The sequence below is a fragment of the Stenella coeruleoalba genome (genome assembly GCF_951394435.1).
Source record: "Stenella coeruleoalba genome assembly, chromosome: 5".
Taxonomy (NCBI): Eukaryota; Metazoa; Chordata; class Mammalia; order Artiodactyla; family Delphinidae; genus Stenella; species Stenella coeruleoalba.
The window spans coordinates 135,978,085-135,997,945 of NC_137150.1; the positions used below are offsets into that span (position 1 = coordinate 135,978,085).

The 19,861-nt window shown below is 52.7% G+C and overlaps 1 protein-coding gene across 1 annotated transcript in view; it reads left to right on the plus strand.

Moving 5' to 3' along the window:
• Window positions 1-1,361: 1,361 nt before the first annotated feature.
• The window catches only part of SIM2 (SIM bHLH transcription factor 2), a gene marked incomplete at its 3' end in the record, with an annotated part of 44,832 nt that continues 26,332 nt past the window's right edge, over window positions 1,362-19,861 (plus strand). The window contains exons 1-3 of the mRNA XM_079922923.1: window positions 1,362-2,167; window positions 10,492-10,574; window positions 13,550-13,639. Coding sequence (XP_079779049.1) covers window positions 1,993-2,167; window positions 10,492-10,574; window positions 13,550-13,639 — 348 coding nt within the window. The 5' untranslated portion in view covers window positions 1,362-1,992. The remainder of the gene's footprint in view (window positions 2,168-10,491; window positions 10,575-13,549; window positions 13,640-19,861) is intronic.

Below are 19,861 nucleotides of genomic sequence, written 5' to 3' on the forward strand. Positions count from 1 at the left end.
CCTGCCCTCCAGACGCGGGGGAGGGAGGCGAGCACCAAGTCATTGTAACGGCAGTGAGCGCGCGGAGCCGCAGGCTCCTCCCGGGCCGGGGGAGAGAGAAGGCACCTAGAACGGAGATCCTAGCGCTGGGCCCCAAGGCTCCGGCGTCTCCCCTCCCGAGCTGACCTCCAGATCAGGCCCCCACAGCCTACAGCCTCGGCACACGTCCGAGGGACCCCAGGACCCCGCGCCCTGCGTCCACTGCGGCTGCCCTCTGACCCCGCCCGCCAGGAAGCTGGGGTCCTCCCAGTGCATGCGTCCACACTGCGTCCGGAGGGTTCGGGCTTCTAGAAGGGAAGGGATGGGGGCTACCTCGTGGCCGGGGTAGCTAGGAGGATCCTCCGGGGTTGCAGGTACCGACAGTGAGGTGGGGTATACAAGAGGACTCGAGGTCCAGTGTGGCCCTGAGGGAAGGCGCCGGGACGCCCCACGGCCGGCCGCAGTCTCCGACTGCGCCTCTCTGCGCCAGCTGCCTCCTGCCCCCATCACCCTGGCCACCACGAACGCTTGTCCGATGACCCTCGCTCGGTGCTCCTCGCCCTGAAGCACCCGCCCCAGCCGGCTTCCCTGAAATTCCTGCCGCACTGGATCGGGCTGCAGGGACGGGTACTATTGGGCCCTGTTCCCGCCGCTCTCCAGGGCAAGGCCTCACCGGTAGGTTCGGCTCCCCCGCCCCTCTCTCCGTCCGATCCGCGCGTCCCCGCGGCCTCCAACCCCTCCGGGGAAGGCGCCAATCTCCTTTCGCTCTCCTGTTTACAGGAGAGAAAGGGCATAAGGGTCACTTCCGAGCCCTACTCGCGCCGCTTCCTGGGGAGGGGGGTGGTCCTTCCCCTCTGGCCTCCCCACCGCCACCACTTTCGGCTCTCGGACCTGCAAACTGGGGAGAGCGAGGGCTCGGGGCCCGCGCGGGCTCGGAGGACTCAGTCCTCCGCAGGGCACTCAGGCAGCGCCCGCGCAGTACCTGCGCCGGAGCCACAGACGAGGTCTCCGTACCGCTTCCTCCCTAGCTTCCTCCTCAGCCCCTCCCCGCCGCTCCTCCTAGCGCCCAGGACCCGCGACCCGCCCGCCAGAGCCGGTCCCCGCCGCGCGCCCTGTGCACTCACCGCGATTTCCTCCAGGCCGGGAGCGCGCGGGTCTCGCCCGGGAGAGTCCCTGGAGGCAGCGACAGGGAGGCGCGCCTGTGACTCCGGGGCCGCGGTGGGGTCGGTAGGCGAGGTTGGCCGCCCCCGCCCCCGCCGCGGTCCCTCCCCCCCCTTCCTGCCCCCCCTCCTCCCCGGGACGCGGCGGCCGAGTGCTCCGCCCGAAGGCGGGTCCGCCATAAACAAACGCGGCTCGGTTGCACGTGGACCGCTGAGCTTCTGCGCCTCGCGACAGATCGCGGGCTCCGGGCGCCGCATCACCAGGCACAGGGAACCGCCAGGGAGGGCAGGAGAGCGCACCCGGGCCGGGCCCCAGCCGCGTCCGCTCCCCTCCCGCTCCATGGCTCCGCAGCCGCAGCCGCCCGTGCCGTCCTCCAGCCTGGAGGGGCCTCACGGCAGCGGGTACGAACACCCGGCCAAGGACTAAACAGCACCGCCGCCTCCTCGCCGGCCACTCTCCACCCCTAAGGAAAGCCGAGGCAGGGGAGACAAGAGGGAGGAAGGAAGAGCGAGCCGAAGCGAGCGGGAAGCCAGGGCTCGGGTCGCCGCGGGACAGTCCGGCCCGGAGGAGGCTGCGCCCGGGGCGGTGGCGGGAGGAGCGCGGGGCGGCGTCCCCGGGTTGCGCCGAGCTCCCGGCCCACGGCTGCAGAAAGGCGTCTTGGTGCCCCTGGTCGGCCTCACGCACCTGCCCGCGGCCGGCGCCCCACTCACCTGGTCTGCGGGGCCCCCTTCCCCGTCGCCGCCGCTGCAGCCAGAGCGGAGCTCCGCGGGCCTGGAGCACGGCCGGGTCTAATATGCCCGGAGCCGAGGCGCGATGAAGGAGAAGTCGAAGAATGCGGCCAAGACCAGGAGGGAGAAGGAAAATGGCGAGTTTTATGAGCTGGCCAAGCTGCTCCCGCTGCCATCGGCCATCACCTCGCAGCTGGACAAGGCGTCCATCATCCGACTCACCACGAGCTACCTGAAGATGCGCGCTGTCTTTCCCGAAGGTGAGGCCGCAGGTGGGCGGCCGGGAGCGCTAGGGGGCCCAAGCGGGGGGCCAGAGCTGGCCCGGAGGGGCTGCCTGAGCCTTCCGGCTGGTGCCAAAACATCTTGGGGAGGTTGCTCCGGGAACTTCGTCTCCTCCTGGAGAGAGGGGCCAGGGCCCTGGTGCCAGAGACACCAGGCCATCTTCTGGCCCACGGCTGGGGGGTAGGGGGGGCGAACCAGGGATCGTTCCATGAGCGTACTAGTCCAATCTGGTCTTTCTTCTTTCCTTCCTTCCTTTCTTCACTTCTTTAACTCCCCCTTTTATTTTTTTCCTTCTTACTTTCTTTCCGTGGAGGGGAAGCACAGTGCACCCGGGCCGGAGGTGAAGGGTGCTTGCTGGTCCCTGGGAGAGAGTGGAGTACACCAGGAGGCCCAGGCCCTGCAGGCCCCAGCTCCCAGCAGAACACTTGCAGGGACTTGGGCCTCAGACTCAGGCCTCTCAGGTGGTCTCTTCTCTGCTCGCCGTTCTTGGGGCTGGGACTCTGGAGGTCCGGGTGGGAGAGACTCACCTCGAACAGGTGAGCCGAGATGGGGCAGGAGAGAAAGGGAGGCGGTTAATTCGGAAATGGCAGGCGGGCCTGAGCATAGTCTTCTTTTCTAGATTGGATTATAAGCCCGGAGGGGCAGGAGCCATGGTGGGCAAGGGTCGCCAGGACCCACGGGCCCAGCAGGCTCTCAGCGGTCAGAAGTGGTGGCGCACTGGGTGGGCATTCCCTGCCAGCACACGGCCCGTGGGTGACAGTAGCTGCCAGGCGGCCACCTCTGAGCAGCAGGGCTGGAGGAGGCCCGATCACCACAGCATCCCTTTTGGTGTCCCGGTGGTTCTGAACCGACCACCTTCCAATGTCTCTGTCCCCAGCCATGTTGGCCGCGGCCTGGCGGAAGGGATTAGGGCGCTTGTCTGAGACCCTCTGCTCCAGCACCTGATGGGTACCCCCCAACCTGAAGGCCGAGGAGCCACTAGAGCTGTGGCAGCCTCTGGAGCATCAGAAGCCGGTGCATGCCTAGGGAGACCACTTTAGCCACAGGGCACGGGGAGGGTCGCTGCAGAGCCGCGACAGGTGTCTCTCCAGCGCAGGGCGCCTCCATTAAGGCAGCTCCAGGCCCGGCAATCGACCTAAAGTCAGTAAACTCGCCCTCTTTGCGGTGGGCGCCCCTAAGCCTGTTATTTGTAATCGTCTCTGGGTCATAAACTGCCCTGTACACCACCTCCCGGCTGGAGCTCCTGGGGCCCGGCCCCCAGCGTGACCTCCAGCTCGGCAGCGTGCTGGCTGGGAAGCTGAGCGCCACTGGCCAGGGAGCTGAGGGGGCCAGAAGCGGTGACCTGTCCTCGCCGGAGCCTTCCAGCTGCGCTGTGCGGCCAGGCGGGCACTTTCCTCCCTGGAGCAGGAGCCTGTGACCCGGCTGCCACAGCCCAGAGCTCTTAGAAGGGAAAGTTCTTTTCCTTTCCCAGCCCGATCAACCGAGGGGCCCCCCTCCCCGCTCCTGCCCGTCCCGCTGGGAGCCGCGGCCCAGCGGACGCTATTTGTCGGCCCTCCAGCGACGTAGAGATGATTCCTCCCCTGCTGAAGTTTTCAGAGAAAATTAAAGGAGAATTGGGTTTCCTAAGAGCCGAGTCTCCTTCCAACCCTGGGAGGAGGGATGGTAACGGGTTTGCTCGGGTGAACCGTTTCTTAATCCACATACTGCAAAGCAGGTGTGGAGCCCAGACAGGACATAAGCCTTCTCTCCTGTCCCCCTCCCACCCCACTGGAAATACAAATTACAAAGACATGATCAGAAGATTAAATGATTTCAAGTGAGCCAGAAATTGAGGCCTGGAGAAAGGGGCTGATTGCTAGCCACTTGTTGTTTGGGGCTTTCCAGGAAAGCGGCTAAAAACTGGAAAGCGGTGTGTATCTGCTCCTGCAAACATTAAACTGGGTCTGTAGGTTCCAGTGCTGCGAAGCGAGGCTGCAGGCCTTGGGACCCCGAATTGCTTGGCCCTGAGCAGGTTGCAGGGGTGCGCTGGCTGTGGTCTGGCCCTTGAGCACCGGGCCCCTGTGCTTTGTTCCTAGTGGTCTAGTTGAGGGGCGGCCTGGGCGTCTCCTGGGCGTGACCACCGAGACTGGAACTCCAGGAGGGGTCGGGGAGAGCTATGTGGCCCTAGAGTTTTGGAAATAGTCCCGAACCTAAGGGGGTCCCGATTCCTCCAAAATGGGGAGCAGGCGGTGATCTAGACCGCAGCGCTTCCTGCAGCGCTGAAGCTGGGAGCAGGGGCGCTCGCCTGCACGGTGGGCCAGCAGCCTCCGGACGCCTCCCTGCGCTCGGAGGCCTGGGGCCTGCAGACCTTCCCCCTCCAGTCAGTCTGCGACTGGAGAGAAGAGGAGCTGGGTGCCTGGGGCAGAGGAAAAGAAGCGTTTAGAAAGACCTCAATTACGCAAAATGACTCGTGCGCCCCTCCCGTGGCTCTGAAAGACGAAGGGTGGGAGCGCGGAAGCAGCATCCGAAACTGATTTAAGCTGTTCCCGGGAGACTGCGCCAGGGAGGCGGTGCGGGAGGCGGTGCGGGAGGCGGACGGGGCCTGGCGGAGCCGCGAGGGTCCGGACGCGGGCGTCAGGGAGGCTTTAGCGGCCAGCCCGGTACTGCGCCGCGGCGGGAACTCCTGGACCTGCTCCGGCTCCCGGCAACGAACGGAAAGATACCGAGCGGACCCGATGTGCCCAGCGCGGCCTCGCTGTGTGATAGCCAAGCCGGATCCCTGGGTGAAGAAGAATCTAGAAGCCAAGTTAGGACTTTGGGAGTTAGAAAACGAAGAGCACAGTCCGAGGGACCACAGAAATCGCCAGACTAACCCTCAGTATTTGAGGAAATTGAGACCTGAGAGGGGCGGGCCTTTCCCAAGGTCCCTGCGAGGGCAGGGCTGGCGGGAAGGCCGCTGTGTCGCCTGTGCTTCTGTGCGCAGGAGAGGCCGCTGGCCTCGGCTCCTTTCATCCCGAGACCCCCAGGCAGGAGGAGAGAAAGAGGAGCTCGGAGAAGCCCCAGGGCAGGGGCAGAGAGGCGACTGGAGCCAGGTGGACACTCCGCGGAGAGGCCAGTCCGCAAGCTTGGGGGTGCTGGCAAGCCAGACAGCCGGTTCAAGGCTCAGCTCTGTCAAGCTGCCCCGCTGGGCCTCGGTCTCCTTGTCTGTAAAATGGGCCCATTAGCAACTCCATCGCTGCGCAGGGTTCCCGGGATAGGGTATGAGGAAGCAGGCGGGCGCAGGTGGAAATCTACCGTGTTCTTACTCCAGTCAGTCATTCCTGTGAAGCTCGCTGCCTTCCTTGGGCCAGATGCGACCTTAACGGTGGCGCGCCCCACTCGGTGGACCTCCGGGACTCACTGCCTGGAGTTGGAAGCTGAGCTGTTTTCCGGGTTCCCACCGTTTTCTCCCCTTTAACTGCGAACTGAGAAGTGGAAGGTAGAAGGGCAGGGAAGAGGGCAGGAGAGCAAGGCTGGCTCCGGCAGTGGACTCGGAATTGAAAGCTTAGTGAGTTAATGTGGTTGGGAAGGCCTGCTACTCACAGGGCTCAGGGAAACGCTGGGGCCCAGGGTCTCCCTGCCCTCTTTGCAGCGTGGCCTTCACTTCTGGAGAGGGGGCACTGTGGAAACACAGAAGCACCCGGGGTGGGAGAAGTCTGCTGCTCTCTGGCCGTAGCTGCATGGTGAGCACGCTGGGCAGGATGCAGGGCAAGCTCCCCATCTGGTGATCCACACCGGGCCCCAGGAGGTGCGAGTCAGAGCTGCGGGAGCTCCCCAGCCAATCACCAGGGTCAGGCCTCTTCCTAGGAGCTGGGGGAAGTTCCTGTGCCCAGCTGTGGGGCAGAGGGTGGCCTCCCCTCCGGGCACTTATACCGAAAGTGCTCGAGGAGGGACTGGCTGCAGGTCCCAGCTCAGGAGTGGAGCTGGAAGCTGAGGCCAATCGTGGGAAGAGAACAGAGCCCCTCTTCCCGCTTCCCACCAAGATCCCAGACAGGTGTGGGCGAGAGAGAGGCAGGAACTGCAACACTCACCACAACTTTTTACTGCAAAGAAGTGAACATGTCACACGCACAGTAAATGGGGTTGGAGGCCTGAATTATTCCAGTGGCTGGATTTGTCTGGGTTTACATTCAGGCAGGGTCCTTCCCACTCAATGCGCGTGCGCGCGCACACACACACACACACACACACACACACACACACACACACACACGTACACACACCCCTGAGTGCCAAGGGGAGGTGCGGGGGTCAGGGCGGTCCTAGAAATTGTTGTCGGGAATGGAAACGCTTTGATTTAGAGGGTTTGGTGAGGAGAAACTCGCCCTAACCCGACATGGAGTCACAGATCCGAGGCCTTTCCCTGCCGCAGCCCGAAATAATGTAGTTTGTTTTTTTTAAGTAGACTTATTTTTTAGAATAAAGTGGGTTTTTACAACCTTCTCCCCGTCTCTACTTGGAAGCCTGCCAGGCTGTGCGCCGGGTCTGGGAGGGAAAGTTCACAGAGGCGGAGCGGGAAGCTCGGCAGTGGCGATGGGAACTCCAGAACTGCGGGGGCCCTGGAGGTGGGAGCGAGGATGTAGAGAGCGGCCGCCGCAGATTCAGCTCCCGGAGGCCAGCGCCCAAGACCGGCTCGGGGCGCTCCGGGGCGTGGACTGAAGCCTGGCCGGCGCGGCGCTGGCCACGCGAGCTCCTGAGCGCGGACTTGGCCGAGGCACCCTCCCATCCTGCAAGGTCTAAGCATCAGGCGACCAAGTCTCCGGGCGCTTGTGTCGTCCGTGGTCTGTGCATGTACAACACTGGCCCGTGGCCAGGCAGGCCGGGCTGGGATCCCCTCCCTTCCCCCACCCAGAGCCAAACCCTGTCGGGGCATCTCTACCTACCACCCCCTTCACACACCCTCTGGGCCGCTGTGCAGCTGTGGGTTTCTAAAAGGGTGCAAGGGCCGCGCTTTTCAGGGACCCAGTGACCGCGAACCATTCCAAAAGCCAGAAGAGGACTGAATTGCCACCATTTTAGATACCCGAGGTTGCCCTCGGGGAAGTGTGAGAACCGCTGTCCATCCTGGAAGTTCTTAGCCGAGTCTAGACCCTTCTCTGGGGCAGGACCCATTGGTCACTGGCCACAGTAAGTCCTGCTCACGGGTCCAGAGGAAGGAGCGAACCTAACTGCCTCCTTCAGGTCTCAACTCGTGTGTCACCCTCACCTGAGAGGGTGACCCTATCTCACAGTGAGGGAACCCCTGCACACTGTCCCCTTTACTGGGAAATCAGATCGTTTGTGTGATTTGGTTTATGGTCTGTGACCTGCACCTGGCTGAGGACCTGGTACAGCAGGCACCCAAGAGCTGTTTGTTGATTGACTGACTGAGCACCCAGAGAGGAGGGACCATATTTAGATAGCTTCTGTGGTGGGCAGGGCCTGGCGGGGTTTAAGCCAAACAGCCCGCTCGCTGAGTGTGGGTACAAGTGCAAGCACCCACGAACCCTTGGAGGCAGAGGGGAAAAGGGGACACTTGGCTCCCTTTCCCTCTGACCTAGTGGCTGACCCCCCTCCCCAGTGACCTGGCCAGCTGGATTCCCAGTAGCAGGGAGTGCCCATCTGATTCCCCTATTGACACATGTAGGGCAAGCAGGACCCCAAACCCTGGCCGGAAACTACAGGCCAGGGTTGGAACCTCTCCTGTCTTGCTCCCCTGCAGTCACTGGGATGGGGTGGGGTGGGGATTTCCCAGAATCAGGCCAAACAGACCACCAATGGCTGATAACCTTGGAGGAGCTTAGCGCAGTCTCTTCTTACACTCCTGCCCTCATTTTTCTAACAAATAAAGCCCTTTGTGAGGCCCAGATAAGGGCCGCAGGCCTAGTGCCTCACTTTTCCAGGTGTATGTGTGGCTTTATAGTAACAAGATGATTTTTTTGTTACAAACCTTCCCTTATTTAGTCTCTGCATTCAGCCCAGAGTAGATGTTTATGGGCCCAGGGGAAAAGTCTCGCCCATAGAGGTTCCTAATGGAAGAGCTGGCAGCCCTACCACCCTGTGAGGTGGCGTGGGGCTAGGGGTGCTTAAGGAGAGCCTCCCCACCATCTGCTCCCCCTTGGGTCAGGTCCAGATCCCCGCTGGCAAAGCGGAGGCATCAAGAAATAAAACGAAAAATTATAATGATGTAAGAGAACAGGCTTTGAATCATACGGAAAAATTGTCCTGTGCGGCCAATGCACTTTTTGCATGTGAGGCCAGAGCTTTCGACAAGGCTTTTGGGAGATCCAGGCAGGGGAGTTTGGTTTGGGGGTCATTCCCGAAGAAGGTGCAGATTGCCCCAGGCCCTGTCAGGAGCCAAGGCTGGAGGCGGCGCTCACTGTCAACAGGGAGCCTGGCAAAGATGGCTTGGCCCAAAGCAGGGGACGGGCCCAGGAGCAGGGTAACGGGCAGTTACAGGGGCGCCTTTGTCCCTTTTCGGACACCAGAATTCCTGGGCCCTTATTATGTTTTTTCTTCATTCAGGGCCCGGAGGCTTCTAACTTTTGGTTCTTTCCATTTCTGGTTAAATGGAGTCAACGCCACCACCAGTAGGCCGGCCTCTTGGGCTGGGGAGGAAGGACCTACCGTGAGAGCCAGTGGCCCTATAATATGGTCACTGTGGTCATCCTTGGGAGCGAGAGTGAGGTGGGCAGTGATTTCCTGGGGTTAAAGAGACACCTCCATTCACGTGCTGGAATCTGGGGGGTGCGGGGCTGCGATCATGTTTGGGAGATCAGAATATGTGGAAATTAGCCACTTCCTCATGGGGAGACCAGGATAAATCTCTAATTCTAGAGCCCAGGAGAAGAATGAAAGGCCATCCCTTTCTTAGTTGCATAATAGAAATTGCCGAAAGAAGGGTCTCCAATGTCTCTGCGGGGGCCCTGGGCCTGGAGGTGCATTTTCCGCCTGCTAGGATCGAGGGTTCCAGAAGCCGCGATGCCCCGGGCGCCCCAAGGACAGTGGGGAGACCCAGTGTGCCTGCGCGACCCGCTCCGGAAACCCACTCGCTGCCGCCTGCTTGGAGGGGCTTTTCGGTCTTGGGAATGGGCCTCGGATTCGCTCTGGTCCCTGGTCGCACACTCCCGGAGCAGCGGGCAGGGGGCCGGTCAGACCTGCAATTCTGGTGGGAGGGGAGACGGACGCGCCCGCGCGACCCACAGCTCACCCGCAGGGTCGCAGCCCTGGTGGGAGGCGCGCGAGGGGCCTAGAGCCTGGGGGGCGTTCTTCGCAGGGGATGGGGGGGCGTTGCTAGCACAGCGGTCCCCGGTCTTTGCAGCCTCGCGCCCGGCCCGCGGCGCTCGCTGGAGGGTTTCGGGCCAGGCCGCCAGCAGGACGCCTGGGAGCGGCTGGGGTTCTCCCAGCAGGCGTTTAGCGCCGCAAACTCACCCGGGCGTGCAGGCAAAGCCTGGGTTCTCCGGGGACACAGCAGCTGAGCCGAGGGCGCAGGAGAGAGATGTTCTGTCGAGCTGGGCTGCCTTGGCCCTGGTGAGCCTTCTGTAACACCTGTGGCCTTCGGGGAGGTGGTGGGGGAGCAACGGAGGCCTTGGAGGGACAGTTAAGCGGAGGGGCTGCGAGACCCCAATTATGTGCCAACAAACACCTCCCAGTTACCGTCTAGTATACACACGGCTCTCCCCGCCTTCGGCCCGTACCCCACCCGCCGCTGGCGACTTAGGAGTTCGCCTTCTGGAAGCCCCCAGGTAACCCCTTCCCAGGCTGTAGCTCTTGGATTAGAAGAGTGTGGGCGCTCCTGGGGCCCCTGTGAGGGCTGGAGAGTCCGGGGCGGGGGAGGGGAGAGATTACAGGGGGTTGAAAAAGTTTGGGTTTTTTGGTTTGTTTTGTCGTTTTAATGCCGGAAAAGCTGCCTCCAGGACGGCGAGGGCTTTACGTTCGGGCCTCTCTGTCTGGGAAAGTGCATGGCTGCCGGCGGCGCAGGGAAGGGAGAGAGGAAGGACCCTTGGGGGCATATTTACTGGTCAAATCGATATCCCCGTTTGGCTACGAGGATGGCGGATTTCACAGCAGATTAGATTACTTTGTGGCATTTCAAATAAAACGGCAATTTCAGAGCCGTGAGCACGTGGGCGACCCACGAGAGCTGTGGGCCTGGCCGGCTTGGACCCAAGGCCTCGGCGGGAATTTCTCCTCTGGCCTTTTACTTTTTAATCAAAGGCAAAGGGGCGACGGCTGGCGGGGCGCCGGGTGCCCAGGCACCTGGCTGGGCGCTGCTGTTTACCGGTTTGCCTTATTCCCCGTCCAGGTTTAGGAGACGCGTGGGGACAGCCGAGCCGCGCGGGGCCCCTGGACAGCGTCGCCAAGGAGCTGGGATCGCACCTGCTGCAGGTAGTAGGACCGCCGCGGGGTGAAAAGCGCCGCCGCCACCAACGGCCCTGGCCCGCCCGGGTAGGGGCTCCCTTCCGACCCCACCGTCCCAGTCTCCAGGGGTCCCTCCTCAAGGAGCCCCGGGCGGATCCACAGGCCGCCCCCAGGCTGCAGAGGTCTCCCGAGGCAGCGATCGGACTTCGGGCCAATTCCCCCCAACTCCCCTCGGAGGGCCGGGACTGCGGGTGGATTCCGCTCAACCAGCCCCCCATCAACCCCACACCTGGCACCCTCTTCCCCGCCCCAGCCCCAGGACTCTCTAGACCCCGAGACCTAGGCCGAAGCGCGCCCCTGGGTGTGGTTCAGTCCTCTCCAACCTTACTTCCTTCGGCAAACTTTTATGGAGCTCTTGCTCTGTGCCAGACGCTGTGCCAGGCGCCGGAGCCAGAGAAGGAGGGATCCGGCTGCTCTGAGCCAGGGGGAGGCAGAGCCTAAAGCGTCTGACGATTGTGTGTGTCTGGAGAGGTTGCAATAGAGAGACAGCATCAACAATTATTAGCAGTTGACATTTACTGAGAGTTTGCTACCGGCCAGCTGTTCGAAATCTTACTATATCAACTCTCTTCACCAGCCACCTAGAGTGTGTCCTATTTTTAACTGCATTTTTTTCAGAGCAAGAAGTTGAGGCACAGAAAGGTTAAGCAACATGCCTGAGGTTCCACAGCCAGTGGTGGAGCCTTGTTCAACTCAAGTGGTCCAGCTCACAACATGGTGCGACCTCCGGGGTCACCTGGCTCACGGAGGAAGTCCTTGCTTGGTTGTGTCAGCCGCTTAGCGCCCCAGCCCGGAGCCATTCAGTCCGCGGTTACTAAACCGCCCCTGACCTCGGATTTCCTTCGCGGTGTCTGGGGCTCGGGTGGGGTAACCGTGCGCACGACCGGCCACTTCCAAGTCCGCGGCTGGCGCTAGGTGGGCACAGAAACGCCTCGTGTCTCGGAATCTTTCAAATGCCCTTTACAGAGCCTCATCAACGACCCGATTCATTCCCCCTCCCGTCATTTGTCTCTGCCACCGAAAAATGCCTACCGAGAGCTATTTTGCATTTCCTCCTTCTATTTTGTGTTTTCTTTATAAGGGGGGAAAAAAAAAAGTTGGCTACGGAACTCTGTGTCTTGGGTCAGCGAGTCGGCTCCGCGCTTCGCAAAAGCAGATCTTTTCAAAACTCTTTTGCCCCAAATGCCCTAGCGTGATTTATTTTTTGAAATGCATGAGCTGGGGAAGAGAAGATCCCGGGATGTATTTGAAACCCGAGGCTTTTACAACATAAAGCTAGTGGTGTGGGAGCCGGCCGGGAAATCGTGCTCTTGGAGCCCTTCCCGCGCGCCCTTTGCTCTGCCCGCAAGCTCGGGTCCAGCTCCGTGCGCGGTATTTTAAGTGTTTGATGTTCCTACATATTATAAGTGACACTAATATCAGAGACAACTAAGTGCCAGGGAGTTCCAGTGAAAACCTGGCGGCAAAGTCAACGCCCCCAAGTTTCTCCACTGTACGTTTATTTAATTCCGGAGTGTGTCTGTGGAGGGGCGGCTTTGCAGTTAATATACTCGCAAGCGCATTAGGTCGTTTGCAGCTATGAAAGCATAACCAACATTTTCCATTAAGAGTATTATTTTTTAAGCTACCGCTGGCAACCTTCAGAATTTAATTTTGATAACTTTTTCTCTCTTACTCATATGGCTGGCTGTCTGATACTATTTCATTAAATGTATCTCTTTAATTATTTCGGAGTTAAGCAAGAATGCAAAATGTGCCAAAACGTGGATAACTTCAGAAATTGCTGAATAGTTTATATCTTTGAGAAGGAGTTTAGTTGGGGAAATATTTTGTAACTGAGTTGGAAACATGAAAGTCGGGCTTATAATCAAGATGTTGATTTCAACCTCAGCACAGGGAAAGCTAATGATAGCTTAGTTGGCAAAGAAGATTTTGCAGCAAAACTGTATTTGAGACGCAGAATGTAAGGATATCTTTCAGGTTTCACTTGTACATTCTTTTTAGGCCCCCCTCCAAAGAGGGGGCGGATTTAGAAAAACCAAAGGTAATCTGGTTTCAATTACATGCTGTAAAAATAGAATTTGTGGCCAGAAATTAATTTGGAATATTTTTTTATGGGGGCAATGTTGTGGGTTGTATGGGCCTTTCACCAACTTTATTGCTTTTCTTTGGTTCTGGATCTAAAATACGAATGAGTAAATAAAATGCAGTTTCCTTTTTTCAAAATTAATTTAGTCTTTTTATCCTTGCCACACATAAATATGATCATTACCCTTTCTTTGACTTAATTACCTCTTATAATTTTACTTTTTTTTTTGAGGGCTAGCCAAGTTAGGCAAAATCAGAATATCATTTAGGTAGCTTTAATTTTTCAGAAATTGATACTTTTTCTCCTGGAATTTTGCAAAGGTTGTTTGATCTCTTATAATTAGTTTTGTAGACATAGTCTGTTAAAAATAACCAGGTATTTTATTTTCTGGGGAGTGGTAGTGTTCGGAATTTATTATTCAAATGGTACTTAGGGATAACTAGAAAATTGTGGCAAATAAAGCCTATATTCTAGTGGTATGACATGAAATGGTCTATACAGTGGTAGATTTTCCGCTAAGTACCATAGAACTCCGGATTTGTGCTAAGTGCTAAAATAACCCCAACAATAAAGCTACTACGTTTAAACTGAGCATGATAGGACTTCTTGAATGTTTTGCGTGATTTTTGTGATGTAGATGTAAGACTGTTTTTAAAGTCCTTTAAAAGCATTTGAGAGCCTGGCTGGGGAACTAAACCTACAGTCCTTCTCTTGGCCCCGGGGCGCCGTTTCTGCATTTAACAATATGCGTTGATTGAATACTTTATACATTTCTCCCTCCCAGTGCCCGTACGATGATCAGATTGAACTCTGCTGTCTGCTGTCTCTTACCCTGGTGCTTTTTCTTTTGCAGACTTTGGATGGCTTTGTGTTCGTGGTGGCGTCTGACGGCAAAATCATGTATATTTCGGAAACAGCTTCTGTACATTTAGGCTTGTCCCAGGTGCGTATTGACTAATTTTATGTACAACCAAAGTAATAAGTTAAGCGTTGGCGGATCTTGACAGCCTTACCCAACTTGAAAATGAGTCCGTCCTAGTGTCTACTTTTGTGTCTGAACGTAATCCGAAATCGTCTTTTGCGGCCGGCCCGCGGGGCTTTTCTCCTCCGTGTTATGTTTCACTTTTCTACTTTCTTTTTCCTTTGGGGCTAATGCCTCGTAATGTCTTTGCAACAGTCAGCCTTGTCCAATAGCCTGGACTCCGCTTATACAGTAAAGTTCTCTGCCGCTAACAAGAGCTTCACAAAGGGAGATATTTCAGTCCACGCTTGACGGTCTGCACGTGGTATTGTGAGTTGCTATGAAAGAGAGGCAAGCTGATGTAGAACATGGATTTTGTGCGGAATGTGCTTTGGGGAGAGAGAAAAGGGTGGGGGCAGATTTATGAGTGTTCACATGGAATTCAGGGTAATTTTTCCTGAGTTTTTCCAGTTCAGTGGTCGTTTCAGTAAAGCATTTTATATGCTTGTGATAGAAACTCATAAAACTCAGTTTACTACTGTTTTGCACAGCAAGGTCCTGGTTTCTTTAGAACATTTAAATATTACCTATTTTTCTGAAACTGTCTTCTAAAAGGGGTTCATTCCCTAGAGGAGAGAGGTGCACTGTTTTCTCTATCCTGTCAAGCCAAGGGTTTGGTAGAGGACTTGGCTCCTTGTCTGGGCTGTGGCCAGTCCGGATGGTGGGAGAGTCTACTGATGGTTGCCTTTCACGTTTCTGGTTTCACAAGCATGGATCATGATTCTAAGAGTCACATTGTTTTATACATATAGGGGCTAAACGTTTCTTTACATTGTGAATTATCAGAGTGCTTTTTTTCATTACAACTGAAGACACACTAGAATTAATTAGATCCAGGAAATGGGCTCCCAGGAGGCACATGAATAATCTGTGCTGCACCAGCCTCCTCCTGTAGTGAAGCCAAAATAAAACATGCCAATTAAAGTGGCTTGGGCTTTCTCATTGAGAAACAAAATTACCAATTTGGAAACCTGCATCTGGTGTATTCCTCTGCTTTTTCTGCCAAGATGTTTTTAAACTTTCCATTTGTTTACAACCTTCTTTTCCAATGGATGTATATCCTTATCCATGTCCAAGTGGGTTTCCGCGCCTGTGTGTTTTCTTCTGCAAAGTCTTCTAAAACGAATCACATATTAAAATTGTTTGGCGTTCTCTGTTCTCTTCCTCTTCTCTTCTTTTATGATACCGGGTCTCCCAGATGAGATTTATTAAGGCTTGTCTCTTTCACCTATGTGACTCATGGGATTAGTGTACTTGTAGAATGGGACATACTATTGGAAATATGAAATTTTCTCTTTTTATATTTTCCAAAATTATTATTCTCTGAATTTCCACCTCATTATTCTCTGAATATTTAGAATTATTTAAGGCCCTTTAGTTAGACCCAGCCTGGTTTCTACTCCTGACTTGATTTGTGGCTGAGTGCCCTTGATCAGATTCCTTAACTTTTTAAATTGTAACTTATAAAACCTTTGATAAGTCTTATAATAATGTCACAAACAAGACAAAACATTTCACATACTTTAAAAATGGCTGGTCAAAAAAGAAAATGACTGGTCAAACATACTTTAAAATTGATAGAGTCACCTTTACTGAATATTAAATAAAGATCTGAGCTCCCTAGCAGTCAAAGCAAAAAGGGAAATGCATTTTGTTGTATGGTTTTCATTGTCTGATACGGGCAGGCAATTGACCTTTCTGCACCATAACTTAAATAAGAAAATAATGCCCACTCTACTACTCTTTTAGGATCATAGTGAGAAACATACCAAGGGCCCATGTGATTTATAAACTATAGGGAGCTCCACAAAACCAGGCATTGTAAGTTTCATTAGAACTGTACTTCAAATAGCACAAAAGTCGCTTCAAATAGCATCCTTTGGTGGGCACATATTAGGGATAATTAGTCATGGGGAATGTTCTGGCACATCATAAGGCACTGTGCACATATCAGGACCTTCCAGTTCATTCTGTCAGGCTGCTCAGTCTGGCATTCTACATCTCTCTTTCGCTCTCTGTCATTTTTCTCTTTTCACATGGGAAATAAAAATGATTGTTTTTGAACACAATAATTAAGAATGACCAAAACATTGGATAAGTAACAAATATATCTCCTGTTCATGATAAACACCACGAAAGGAAATTTTTTTTCTTTGGATTTTTGAATTTTATTTAATTTATTTTTTTATACAGCAGGTTCTTATTAGTTACCTATTTTATACATATTAGTGTACACATGTCAATCCCAATCTCCCAATTCATCCCACCACCCCGCCACAGCTTTCCCCCCTTGGTGTCCATACATTTATTCTCTACATCTGTGTCTCACTTTCTGCCCTGCAAACCGGTTCATCTGTACCATTTTTCTAGGTTCCACATATATACATTAATATACGATATTTGTTTTTCTGTTTCTGACTTATTTCACTCTGTGTGACAGTCTCTAGATCCATCCACGTCTCTACAAATGACCAAGAAAGGAAATTTAAGCAGAATTGGAATTTAAATTATATTTCCTTTTGGTCCTAATGCAGACGTAAAACTTTGTATATCATAATTTTGTATTTTCCAAAAAATTTGTAAAGATGCCTTTTGTCTGTATGTTGCCAGGAGAAGTGTCAATTTAAAATAAGTCAAACTGCCTGTCCGTGTAGGACGGCTAATTTTTTTCCGATCTCCTGGCGGGACTATCTCACTATCAGTCTTCAGCTACAAAAACGCTTTCACGCTGATGTCTGGGGAGTGTTTCATGGTGAACTGTTTAAATAAGCAACAACAAACTTTCCCCTCAAATCTGCCTCCTCTTCCCAGTTAACTCTGCAGAAGGAAACCTAGGCAGAATCACAATGTGTATTTTTTTCTGTCTTCTTAAATAGTAAAATAAGGTATTGAAAAGAATGTCAAATACCCAACTTCTGTTTAAAAAAATTTTTTTGCACCTTTTAGATTATTTTTACTAGTAGTAGTGTAAGTCAGACAAACATATCAAACATGAAAACTTTAATTAAAATAGGCTTCAAGATTTTTTTTAATCACCGGAGATAAAAGTGTTAATAAAATTTTACCCACTAGTCAGAGTAACCTTTTAAACAGGTTTTCTGATGAATAAGGGCAGTAATAGCTTATATTTACGTAAGGCCCTTCTGTGTTCCAAGAACTTGCAATTATTCTCTATAACAATATCTCTAGGTAACGACATTTTTCACATTAATTCGGGGTTAAACTCTATGTTAGCAGCTCCTAGGGAACATAAGCTCCTAGATTTGCCATAATTGTGTGATAATTCATAGCAAACTGGTGGGTTTTTTTTTTTTTAATCTGCACTATCTAAATAACTTTCTGAACTATTTGAGAATATAAAAACGATTCTTTATGTGTTATAAGCCCATCCCAATTCAGGGCCTTTTACTGAACTTTTTTAAAAGCATGTATTGGAATAAGAAGTCGACTTCATATGGCAGAGTTTATTAATTCATTTTTGCTTTTAAATTAGTAAATGCAGCAATCCTGGCTGTCAGACTTTGGTACCAAAAAATGACAGGGAGAACCACAAAATGCTAATTGTCTCCTCAGCCCATAGTGCAAGTTGGGAAAAGCGTCAGCCATCTGCTTGAAAATTCTGTTTGGTGTATGCGCGCATTCATAATACAAAAGAATCCATATAGACACACATCTACTGGGAAGACGTAGAGTTGGGGAAGCACTTTTTATCCACCAAGTTTATTAAATGATTTAGTTTCATGGTTTTTTGGTTCACGTCATTAACTTATATTTGAAGAAGGAAAAAAGTCCTGCATACCTGTTGTGTGTTTCTTCAAACATTTTAAAGTATCCTTGTGGTTTAAATTTCCTTACGGAAGTCGCATATGGTATATAACATCTAGGTAACTAGTATACATTCTCACATAATATAGATATGTATGAAATAGCTGTTCGCGAGATACATAAAGGAAAATGTAATATTTGAGAGTGTGGCCGGAAGCACAACTGTAAAAATAACCACGGTGTTGTTTGGGGCCATAAGACCTAATCCTTTCACTTTTGAAATAAAGAGAAAGAACCGGCGTTTAATGTTTGTTGACATAACTTGAACCCTGAAACCCAAACCATCTTTTTTTAAAATGGTTAATTTACCATAGTCAGCAAAACACCCAAAGCAGAGGAATGTGTGTTTCCAGAGTACTGGGTGAGTTTCCCCTTCTGACCCAGAATATATCCATTTAGTGCTGTATTTATCATATGTAGTTTTCTTGGCAGGAAGAAAAGCTATTCAGCAAAACATAAAAAAGCTCTTAGTAGGAAAGCAATTCATTTTGTAGTTAGCTGGGTTTTACAGATACTAAAATATCACATTGAAGGTCTCTTTTAATAAGGTTGTTGTATGAGAGCTGGGGAGTTTTACAGCAACAACCATAATTTTTTTTTTTTTTTTTGTGAGGTAGTCACATTTCTTTCAACATTCAAAAGCACGAATAGATATGTCAATACAGGAAACACCATGTCAACCGTAATTTTAAGTCAAGGTCAGTGCTGTTTTATCATTCCAAAATTTGTCTTTAAAAACGTTTCCGTTACTTGAAGACTACTTTACTTGCTAGACAGCCTTAGAGGTTTATCACTAACCCGAGTATTCAGAAAATCAAGCCTTTTAATTCATGGACCTTCACTCTTCTCACTCTCCAAAGGCATGTGATGAGAATGGGACCTTTGGAAACAGATAAAGCTACTTTGGGATTAAAACGCAAATCGGATCCCTACGAGCCCAGATGCAAGTCTTTTTGCGAATGTACGAAGGTGTTTCTCTAAAAAGACATCAATTACTTTTTTCTCAAAGAGAGCGTGGAGCAAACCAGAATTGTCATTTTTCTCTAAAAACCTGGGTAAGGGAGAAATGATAGGCCAACACGCACAAAAATTCTATTTTTTATTTTTTCGTTTTTGAAGTAAACCATTGAAATTGTGAATCAACTTAAACAATAGCTCCCTTATTTATTAGCCTCTATCCCTCCCCACCGGACAGCATCTCTAGGGCTGCCCTCAGGAAAAAGGAGATTGTCCGGTCCCCAATGGCTGACATAAGTGTTGCTGATTTATTTAAACTTTTTAAGGATTAACAGGACTGACTTGAAAGAAGGATATTTCGTTTTTATTCTTTTATTTTTAATGAAATCCTGTAGTAACTTTTTACATAGACAAATGTCCATTTGGGTCCTTAGCGAAGTGGCAGGCTGGGAAGGTAGAGAGGGAACGTTTCTGCAAGAGGATTCTCTCTGTTGCTCTGTATAATATTGGGAAAAACATTCCATGAAAAATGCAGAAAATAGAACGGTGACACCTGTTTTAGGGACAAGATTACTTCGCAGGCCAGAAACATAACTTGTTCTGAATTGAAAGGCAACTCACACATCTTAACACATTGGGAGAAGTGGCTGGGCAGAGTGGGACTGACTTCACCTCTCTGCGGCCCCCTGGTCCCGAGTAAAGAGATTATGGCCTTGACGCTGATTTGGAACGGTGGCTCCTGGGAGAACCTCTCCATTAAACGGCCTGGCTGGGGCTGCCCTGCTGTGTGAGACGGCACCGTCGGGGCTGCCCCTTTACCGAGGATTGAGTCTCTGCTCCGATTGACAGCAGCCAAAAAAACAGGCGACAAGACACACTTAAAAATAACAAGGGGGTGATTGGGACAAGCCTGGCTTTGCTCTCTGATCTCGCCCTGTCCCCTGGGGGCGGGGCTGAGAAAGTCCCCAGACCCACCCAAGGCTCTGTGCTACGCCAAGGCAGTTCCTCACGCTCTCAGCATCTTCCTGAACTGGGCTGTGGGGCTCCCACTGGCTGCAGTAGGAGTACCATCACTGCCCCCACCTCCAGTACTCTAGGTGCGCTGACGCTGACTCACTGCCATTGTCTGCACTGTTGATCTCTGAAAAAGGATCCCCCCCCCCCACTGCTCAGAAGTCTGCACCGTTGGTGGTAGTTTCTGGAACATTCTATGCCACTGCCCATCTTCCGATGGGTGAGGGGCCCAGGTCCTAAGAATCTCTGTCATCCCCTATCATGACACTTGTGTTTGGGAGAACAATCAAAAATTCTCAAGGTTAGGACCTGAGTCTCCGGGGACCTCTGTGGAAAGATCGTTAACTA